General features: G+C 55.3%; 1 protein-coding gene across 1 annotated transcript in view; it reads right to left on the reverse strand.

Moving 5' to 3' along the window:
- LOC104618174 (fibrillin-2-like) overlaps positions 1-10,125 on the reverse strand; it is a 42,402-nt gene that overhangs the window by 4,909 nt on the left and 27,368 nt on the right. Inside the window, exons 32-49 of the mRNA XM_010283700.1 lie at positions 9,970-10,119; positions 9,307-9,378; positions 8,109-8,234; positions 7,490-7,615; positions 6,854-6,979; positions 6,499-6,615; positions 6,158-6,286; positions 5,392-5,511; positions 4,897-5,022; positions 4,658-4,810; positions 4,126-4,191; positions 3,725-3,850; positions 3,366-3,485; positions 2,792-2,914; positions 2,371-2,502; positions 1,643-1,768; positions 1,196-1,402; positions 848-973 (exon numbers count right to left, since the gene is read on the reverse strand). Of these exons, the coding sequence (XP_010282002.1) occupies positions 848-973; positions 1,196-1,402; positions 1,643-1,768; positions 2,371-2,502; positions 2,792-2,914; positions 3,366-3,485; positions 3,725-3,850; positions 4,126-4,191; positions 4,658-4,810; positions 4,897-5,022; positions 5,392-5,511; positions 6,158-6,286; positions 6,499-6,615; positions 6,854-6,979; positions 7,490-7,615; positions 8,109-8,234; positions 9,307-9,378; positions 9,970-10,119 (2,271 nt within the window). The remainder of the gene's footprint in view (positions 1-847; positions 974-1,195; positions 1,403-1,642; positions 1,769-2,370; positions 2,503-2,791; positions 2,915-3,365; positions 3,486-3,724; positions 3,851-4,125; positions 4,192-4,657; positions 4,811-4,896; positions 5,023-5,391; positions 5,512-6,157; positions 6,287-6,498; positions 6,616-6,853; positions 6,980-7,489; positions 7,616-8,108; positions 8,235-9,306; positions 9,379-9,969; positions 10,120-10,125) is intronic.

The raw sequence follows: 10,125 nt of genomic DNA on the forward strand, positions 1-10,125 counted from the left end.
CATCTTCCTGCTCAGATATGGGATGTTGTGTGACCTGGTGGATCTGAGTGGCATCTTTCCTAGCCCATTCCTAGCTGAAGAGATGGGTAGATGCTCCTCCTGAGTACTGGGAGCATCAGGGATGGGGCCAGCCCTGTAGTTCTGCAGCTTTGTCACCTCTGCCCAGCAGGGAGTAGCAGCCATGGCTCTGACAAAGCCCGTAACTTTGTGCCATGCTGGAGGGCACAAAGCTGGAGAAAGGGCAAGGATGTTTAGAGAGGAATCCTGTCCTGGTGCTCAAGGTCATATCTGCTCCACTCCTTGGCCCAGAGCTTGGTTCCTGGGAGCCAAGGCCTCTTTTCCACTCTGTGTCTAGGACACACAGCTGCTGGCACGGTCTTGAACACCATCTCAATATTGGAAGTACAGCACATCCTCAACTCCTTCAGTACTCCCCCAGGTGCTTGCAGCTGTGATTCCAGGGGTACCTTTTACGTCAACATCTGGACTCCCAACGTGGCACTCAGGCTGGCTAGAACCAGCTGCCCTGCCAGCGAAAGGTTTGGCTGCTCACAATCTCTGGATCACACACCCTGCCAGTCCCTGTGATCGCTGGGGTCAGAAGGAGAAGGCAAGGAGACTGGGTTTTAAGGAGTTAAACAACATGGAGTGATGACTTTGATGTCTAGAGGACCATGCAAGAGGACAGAGAGCCCTGCCATGGATATGCAGAACAGCAGGGACAGAGGTGAGGGCAGGTCCCTACTGGGGGCTACAGGACCCTCTCTTTGCATGGTGAAAAGCAGGGATGGAAGCCTGACAAGGCCAAGGGCTGTCCAGAGACATGGGTTTCCTTCTCCCGACTCACCCACACAGGCTGTGCCCGTGATATCTGCTGTGTAGCCCAGCCTGCAGTGGCAGCGGAAGGAGCCGATGCTGTTGATGCACTGTCCATTCTTGCAGAGGTTGGGCAGCACCTTGCACTCGTCGATGTCTGCAGGAGGGAGGGAAGGACCTGTTAGTGCCGGTGCTGTGCCAGCACTGTTCCAGGGCAGCTCAGACCCTCCCAGGGAGAGTACGATTGCATCGCAGAGGCTCCTTGTCTGCTCCGGGCACTCTGTAGGTCTGTCCCAGGCAGTTCCCAGGGGAATTCTGCCTGAACCCACGTCTCTGCTTTCACCCCTCTGCACTGAAGGTGATTTGGGCTCCAGCTCACCTCTCCCGTCAGTGGAGTACCCTGGCCCATGAGGACACATTTTCTTGTACTGGGCAGTGCCAGGAAGGGGGCAGAGTTCACACTGGGGGCCCCAGCTGCGCCCACTGTTGCAGCAGCACTCGGATTTGGTGACCAGGTTGCGGTTGGTGGAGGACATCTGGCACATGGTTTGCAGTACTTCAGTGAAGCAGAATCCTTGGCGGGTGTCTGGACAGAGAGAGTGGGGATACAAGGTCAGGATCTGAGGCAGTGTCAGCACCAGGGATAACCGAGCAGCCTGTCCAGCCTGTGCCAGTTCCAGCGTGGAAGGGCAGTGTGGTTTGGATAATGCTAAAGGTAAAGGTGATGCCCCAACAACCTTTCCCCTCAGAAACTCCACAACACCTGGAAAGCATCATCTGCTACTAAAAAGAGGCTGCTCAAGACCCACCAGGACTTGGTAATTACCAATACACTCTGTGCCAGAGGGACTGACTTCAAAACCTTCATTGCAGTCACAGCGGTAACTTCCCACCGTATTGATGCAGCGGCCATTGGGGCAGATTCCAGGCTTGGTGCGACACTCGTTCTCATCTAGGAAGGAAGGAGCCACAAAGAGCTGCACTGAGGCATAGAACAAATTTCAGCTTTCCATGAGTCCTCATGGTAGTACTCAGTTTGGAATGCCCTCACATAGTCCTTGAGGACCACTTCCACATCCTTAGGCAGCTAAGAAACACATCCACTTGCCCTGGACCTCTCCCAAAGTAGGGTGGTTGAGTACCTGGCTTCCTTGATTTGCACATTCTCCACCTGCAAGCGGCTAAGCAGGAGCTAGAAGTAGAGCTGGGCTCACTCTGCATGCCTGCTGTGCCTAATACTGTACAGGTCTGGGATGGTCCTTCCAAAAGCAGCTCAGTGCAAAGAAGCTTGACACAGACATGGAAAGACTCAACAGAAAGGACACATGGCATAATGCTGTGTCATCCTGTGCTGGAACTGTGTAGACCCATGGGTCCAGAGATGAACAGAGGTTTTGTGTGTGCAGGCATCTAGTAGGACATACAGGAAGTTCTGGCACATGGGAAACTCTGGGGAGGAGCTGTTCAACAGAAGGATGTAGAATAAAGCTACAATGCCTAGAAGAGGACGGTCTCTAGCCCCACTGGAACCCCTCCCAGCCCGGTCCTTGGTACCTGTGCAGCCCTCTCCATCGGGCCTGCGTTGCATTCCTGGTGGGCAGATGCACATGAAGGTGCCAATGAGATTCTTGCACAGCATCCCTCGAGACTCACAGTCGTGCAGTCCCTCTGCACACTCATCCAGATCTGCAACCGAGAACCTCATGAGACTATGTTCAACCTGCCAGCTCTGCAGCACTGTGGGGGCAACTAGGAACCGAGTGCTCACATCTGCACTGCTCCACCAGTCCCTACTGTCTTGACCAGGCTGGCTGGCACACAGCATAGACACCCAGGTAGGTGAGAGTGAGCACAAGCCCAGAGATGCCAGCTCAGAAGTCCGGCCGTCTCTCTGTACAGCACCAGAGACTGGCTAAGTACAGGGGGCTGGGGAGAGTGTGGGAGCTCCCCTGATGGGTGCAGGAGGGGATTTTACCTCTGCACATTCTTCTGTCTTCTCGGAGGGCGTAGCCAGATGGGCAGGTGCACTCGTAAGAGCCAAAGGTGTTGATGCAGCGGAAGGCACAGAGCAGGGGATTCAGCGCGCACTCGTTGATATCTGGGAGGCAGCAGGAGAGAGAGGAGAGCTCAACTCTGTGCTCTCCGCAGAAGCAGCTGAGCAGTAACAGTGGTACACCTCCCCAGGACGGACTCCCACCCTGCGCATTCATCTCATGAGAACTTTGTTCTACCAAGGCTTCCTGTCATGGTCTTCAGTTTCAGAGGGACAGACTCCTGGTATCTCAGCAGCTTTGATGGGGACAGAGTCCTGGCTCCTTGGTGAGGCAGTTCCTGCATTTAGGCAGGTCTACAGACCTCCTCTTGGGCTCCAGTCTCCAAGGAAGCTGAAGTGGACCAGTGTTCATGTGGAGATGAGCCTCTGCCAGCTTTTCTGCACTGTCCATTGGAGGCTGACCTGACTGCCACTCATCCAGGCATCAACCCAGTGGGATCACACACATGGCCCAGCATGCAATGGGGGTGAAGGGATTCCCCCCCAGCAGCACTACCTTCACACGTCATCATGGGACCTGGCTCAAAGCCCTCATCACAGGCGCACTCGAAGCCTCCCACCACGTTGGTGCAGGTGCCGTTTCCACAAGGGTTGCCAATGGAGCACTCATCGGTATCTGGAGGAAGCCCAGACCACGTTAGGTGGATGAGTTAGATAGGAGAGGTGCACACTGGTCTCTTCTTGCAGCCAGAGCATTCAAACAAGCCCAGCAAACCAGGAGCCAGGGTAAAAAGCAAAGGGCAGGGGAGAAGCAAGTTCCTTCTCTCCACACACACACGCACACACGTGTTCGTAGCCTCTGATGTAAGGAGGATAAAAGCAAGAGGGAGCAGATCCCCCCGTGCAGACCCTTACCCACGCAGTTGACTCCTGTGTAGTCCAGGTTGTACCCAAAGGGGCACTCGCAGCGGAAGGACCCGTCAGTGTTAATGCAGGCTCCATTTATGCAGACACCCAGGTTCTCTGAGCATTCATTAACATCTAGAAGGGAAACCAAGGCAAAGAAACCTCATGTGAGCATGTAGCCAGAAACATATTCCTGTCCTCTCAGATACTCTCTCTCCAGAGCCAGGGGCTGAACCACTGGTGAGTAGTCAGAGACCATGAGCTTGCGAGGGAACCCAGTCCTACATCCCTCCCTTCCTGCCACTGGGATTCAACCCTCCTCTCCAGATAGCCTAAGTCTGGTTGCTTTCAGGCGAACCTCCCACGCCCACTCAGGACAAATTTCTCCTCATCCCTACATCAGACCTCACCTTCTCGGGTGTCACCTGGGCCTGGGATGGCTCCATGGCCATACGGACACAACTCCTGGAAGGCAACTGGAAGAAAGCAGAAAAGTGAGATATGTTTACAATTGTTTCCACTGAAATGAGCTGAAATGTGCTTTGGAGGCTTCTCGGGCATGACTGAAAGCTTGACAGCTCACTGCCCATGGGAGGCTACAAAACCCCAGCTGGAAAACACCTGTGCTTGCCTTGGATCTGGACACATCAAGATGCTTTTGCCTTATCTAAAGCCCCACAGAGAACTGAGAGCAGATCCAAAACAGAAAAACAATCCATTTCTGAAGAGCCTGACGGTGGTTGCTGGAGATCCAAGGAATACTGCAGTCCAGCAAGGGCTACTAGGTTTCAAGGCAGTACTCTCCAGATGGAGGAGCCCACTTTGCGGGATGGCTTGCACTGCTGGTTGTCTTTCCTGACCTGCACACCTTCCCCACACTCTGTGCACATCGGAGACATAGGCAGCCATCTGTCCCGTGGAGCTAGGTCCCAGCACACCTACCGTTTCCTTCCTGGGGACACAGCTCACAGGGGTCTCCCCAGCCTTCTCCTGGCATCTTGCTGCAGCAACACCGAGCCTTGGTGGTGTTGAAGGCCTTGGGGACAGAGCACTTTCCGTTGTCGAAGCGAGTGAAGCAGAAGCTCTGGCGAGTATCTGTAGGAGGATGGGGAAATGCACAGGGCATTTGCAGATGTCCAGGATGGTTACAGTCACCCCCCACTATGCTGAGCTGCACTCACCGAAGCACCGTCGGCCGTTATCAGACAGCACAAAGCCTGGAGGGCAGACACACTGGAAGCTGCCAGGGGTATTGGTGCATGTCCCGAAGAGGCAGATGTTGGGCTCCTCTTCACACTCGTTGATATCTGGGAGTACCACAGACTTATTACTTACAGAGCAGCCAAAGGTCACTTCTTTCCTCATTGCATTAAAATCAGCTGAAGCTGTGATGTCCGGCAAGCTCTGATGCCTGCAGGCCATCACCCCAGTCCCAACCTTAACCCACCCTCAGGGCAAATGGGACAATGAAGAGGCCAGGGCACAGGAAAACCACAGAGCCTCGACCACCATGGGAGCAGGCCTTGCCTTGCTCTGTGCCCCACTGCTTTCAAGAGGGTCTCTGGGGGTGGTGATGCATGCCCCAGCCCATTCAGGAAGAATATGGCTGTTCTGGGAATAGTCCAAGGTGACCACATGCTGTGCTGGAAATGGAAGAGGCAGAGAGCCAACATTACCGATGCAGTTGTCGTTCTGCACCTCGTACCCAGGGGGGCAGATACAGCGGAAGGAGCCCTCCAGGTTCTGGCAGGTGCCCGGAGAGCAGGTCCCAGGCAGGCTCACGCACTCGTTGATGTCTGCACGGGAGGGGGAATAACCAGTGATAGTGTCTGTGCTCAGTTCAGAGGACTTGGGTGCAGGGTACCTTGCTGCACCCAGGCCCTACCTACAGCTGCACCCTGCTTTGCCCAAAAAGACACAAGGGAAGCAGATGAAATGTTTTCCAGGGTGCTCTACCTTGTGTACCCTGGGAAGATGGCCTCAGCCCTGCAGGACCTGGTGCTGCAGGAGGCAATGCGGTGGACAAAAGTAACCAGGGTACAATATGCCTGTTGGCCCCCACAGCCCCTGCCTGCAGGGTGGTTCCCAAGGCATCCCTGGTACAACTCTGCATGCTTTAGGGGCATGGACAGGACAACATTTCTCCTCGCTGCCTGCAGGTCTCAGCGCACGGAAAGGGACTGGCTTGACTGTTCCCCTGCATGGCTGGAAGGGAGATGCAGGCACAGTGGGGCCCAGTCCAGCTTTCCCTGGGCAGTCAAATGACTGGGCTTTGGCTCCAGAGGGCATGGGGCCTTGTGAGTGGTTCTGGAGAGTCCACTGTGCAGTCGTCTCTGACGAGACCAGCTTGAGGACCAGGTCTCATAGCACTACACGGTGCCAGCCATGACAACATACAGCTCAACTCCCTGGGAAGGTCCAGCCCGCTGCCCGGACACTCACCTACACAGTTCTTCCCATCAGGGGTCCGGTCATACCCCTCTTGGCACAGGCACTGGAAGGAGCCGATGCTGTTGATGCACTGGCCATTCCGACACACCTGTCCCACCAGGGATGAACACTCATCAATGTCTGTGGGAGGGAAATGATAAGCACAGCGGGAAGAGATACGCACAGCATGTGAGTGTCAGTGTGCCGCCTCAGCCAGCCCTGCACCCCTGACGAGTACAACTACCCTACAGCTGCTGCCAGGTGACACACAGCCGACCCCCTGTACGCCCCGCAGCCGCTGCCGCGTTGACCCCAGTCAGCTGTCCCCGTGGTCAGGACTGCATGCAACTCACCCATGCAGTCATTATTGTGTGTTAGCTCAAAGCCAGGGAAGCAGAGGCAGTTGTAGGAGCCGACTGTGTTCTTGCAGGTCCCGTTTCCACAGGGCTGCCGGTCACACTCATCAATATCTGCAGAGAGAAGGTCACAGCTGATTCAGGGGCTGAGTGAGCTGAGAGCCGCTGTCTTGGGTGTGCAGACAGCGTCCAGGCAGCTGCACAACAGCCCTGGGGCTTGCAGGGACAGCCTGGGATCCAGAGGACACAGTGGCCCTTGGCTGTCCTTGGTGCTACCCAGCGGGTGCTGGACAGAGCTCACGTCCATCCCAACACGCGATTCACACGGCAGGGCTGCGGCAGTCACACTCACCCATGCACATGGTCTGCTCCCCCGTGGCCTTGAAGCCGTTGTGGCAGAGGCGGACGTACCTGCGCTCGGTGTCAACGCAGTCGCCGTGGCTGCAGACGTTGGGGATCTCCTGGCATTCATTGCGACCTAAACCAAAGCAAAGCGGGCACTAGTGAGCAGACGGGATGGACCAAATGGGAAAAGCTGAGGCACTGGCCTTCTGCAGACCCCTGCCTGCTGTGTCTGTGCCCGGCAGCACAGCAGAATGGGGTCTTGGTTTTCTGAGAGGTGGCTTCACAGCGAACGAGATTTACGCACTGTGATGTCTAAAAAAATAAATTTAATTGAAGAAAATATCCCGAGCTGCCGGACTAAAGCTGAACTTCACAGTGGCCTTTTTCTCATCCCACAGGAGCCCACAATCCCTGGGAATCGTTCCAAACGTACAGGTATCCCATAATCACAGCGCAGCCAGCTCATAGTCCCCAGACTTGACAAAAGACCAGGAACCCATGCACGGGACTGGCATGTCCTTCATCCTGTCCTTCCTTGGGTCCACACAGGGTGGTCTGCAAAACCTCCTGAAGAGCCTAGGCAGGGGTGTCAGTGCCTCCCACTCGTGTCTCTGGAATAGGTAGCAAACAGCTCCCATCTTACCCACGCAGGCTCCGCTAGGCGACAGCTTGTATCCAGTTGAGCATTCGCACCTGTAACTGCCCGGGATGTTGATGCAGTCGGCGTTGCGCTGGCAGAGGTTCTCCCCACTGCTGCATTCGTCGATGTCTGTGGGACGAGAGCAATGCAAACCGTGACTGTGCAGAGTGCCAAGCGCTCGGCAGGCGCCATCATCCTGGTAGGGCTGGAGTGGTTCGGTGGTGTGAATTGAATTTTAACCCTTGGTTTGCTCCAACCAGGATAAATTTTCAACCTTTTTCCATTTTTTTGGCAATAAAATAATGAATTTTAGTTACAACTCTGAACTTTCAAACAGTCAGATTTGCAAACTTTTCCTAAAAAAAAAAAAAAACCAAAAAACCCCCAAAAAACAGAGGAAGGGAAAATCAGACAGGAACATGAATGAAAATCAGCAAATTTTGTCCAACCATTGATGCAGAAAATGATGATAATTTCAAGAAGGCTGAGAACATGGACTCTGTCCATGCCTGCTGAGAGCCCTCACCATTGTGCCCCATGAGCTAGAGAGATGCTAGTGCCACGCTGAGAGCCCCCACCCTCCTGGGCACCCTTGGCAGCCTTGCCCTGGCTGCCCCGTTACCTTCGCAGATGAGCAGGATGTTGTTGTAGCTGAATCCAATGGGACACTCGCACCTGAAGCTGCCAATTTGGTTGATGCAGACACCATTCGTGCAGATAGCAGGGATCTCACTGCACTCATCAATATCTGCACACAGACAACATCTCTCAGCATCCCGGGAAGGCAGCAGGGAGGAAAGCATCCCCCATAGCTGGGAGACGGTTGCCCCTGTTCATTCTGAAAAGAAGACTAGCAGGAAAGGGCCAGCGACAAACGGTGGAGCAACTCTTGGAGGATTGGTACCAGACCGTGCAGATCATGCCAGGCTAGGGCTGCTCTGCAGAGGTCTGGGTACCCAACAGAGCCACACAAGACTCCAAGTCGTAGGAGCCATGGGATAGCTGGCAGAGCCTGCACAACACGTGTTGGGAGGGATCCTACCCAGGACATCCACCTTGCTTTCTCCAAGTGTGTCTCTGCAGCAACATGGACACCTGCTCAGGCTCTGGACCAGGCTGTGTATGGGAAGTTTAGGGCATCACTGAAACACTGAGATGGCTCGAGGGTCCCTGACTCTGTCACTGTGCCCAGCACAATCCAACGCCAGCCCTGCAGCCCCGCACTGATACCCTCTGTTGTACTTTCTTCCTGGGAGCAGAAGATGAACTCATCTCCTTCCTCTTCAGTCCCCTCGCTGGCACAGCCAAGGCCAGGTGAAGCAATGATTAACTAGTCTGTTGTCTCACAAACTACCAGCAAGTCCATCCTTCAAGACTGCAAAACATCCATGGGCAACCCACAAGTCCCAGGACTTTCAACAGCAGCTCTGGCTCTCCATCTACCAAAACACAGACTTGAACCCTCAGTTTTCAGCAGTGCCCTGCAGGCATGTGAGCGACAGGGCTATCACGGGTCTGGATCTATCTGGCCACTGGCCACCACCTGTGGTCACTGGTCCTCTGACTCTCCAGGTGGGACAGAAATCAAGCGACAATTGCAAACGCCGGGAGGTCCAAGCAGCCCAGCTACTCAGGACATAGGCTTGAAGGCTTGGCCAGCTGCTTGCAGCCATGTCTGCCACCTCTTTTCCTTGTCTCTCCTCTGCTCAGGGCTTAATTTACTAAGGGAGGGGAAGGAAACAAGCCCACAAGCACCATGGGAAGAAAGCAGAGGGGCAGAGAGCAGATCTGGCTCTGCAGGGCATGGGGGCTCTACTCACCGATCGGTTTTCCTGTGTGGATGTCGATGATAAACCCGGGGGCCTGGTTCCCACAGAGGATCTGGTACTCAGCTGGAAGGGGAACACTAAGGTCATGGCCATGCCCAGTGGGCAGAGTGGGGTGCAGCAAGGGACGAGAGGGGCAAGGGCCAACTACAGCTGGAGCGAGCAGAGAGGGGGTCTGACGGGCAGGAGGGGATCTGCACGGTGCTTGGCCAGGAGTCGCCAGGGGCTGGCACCTGGGGAACCCCGGGAACATGTATGGCACCAGGCAAAGGGCTCACACGCGCGTGCGCTGCAGGGCACGTGCGCACAATAAAAGGCACGCATACGCGTCTGTGCGCCTCGTGCGCAGGTACAGACTGACTCTGCCATGCGGTGCATGGCCAACACTCCCCCCTGCGACGCTGCCACCCACACGCAGCCTGTCCACGCAGCCTGCCCGTCATCTCCTCTCCGCAGATACTGTTCCACTCCCCTGTGTCCTTCCAGTGCAATGCATGGCCCCACAGCGCTCACCCACAGGTGCGGCCTGCCAGACACGGTGCTGTTCCTTCTCCCCATCTATTTTGTTAGTGTCTGTGCCTCAAAGAGCACGGGATCGCCGGAAAAGCGCAGGGACAGCCACAGTATCAAGATGCCCTTCCAGAAAGGTTGACTTACGGCTAGCCGGCGTGGGGCAGGGCTCGCATGGCTTGTTCCAGGCCTTGCCAATGTTGTAGGAGCAGCAGCACATCTTCTTGGTCATGTTGAAGGAGAGCTCGTTCTCACACGTGTCGTTGTAGTTGCGATAGCACACGCTCGTCCGCTCGTCTGGAA

This window comes from Phaethon lepturus, unplaced genomic scaffold (assembly GCF_000687285.1).
Source record: "Phaethon lepturus isolate BGI_N335 unplaced genomic scaffold, ASM68728v1 scaffold15483, whole genome shotgun sequence".
Taxonomy (NCBI): domain Eukaryota; kingdom Metazoa; phylum Chordata; class Aves; order Phaethontiformes; family Phaethontidae; genus Phaethon; species Phaethon lepturus.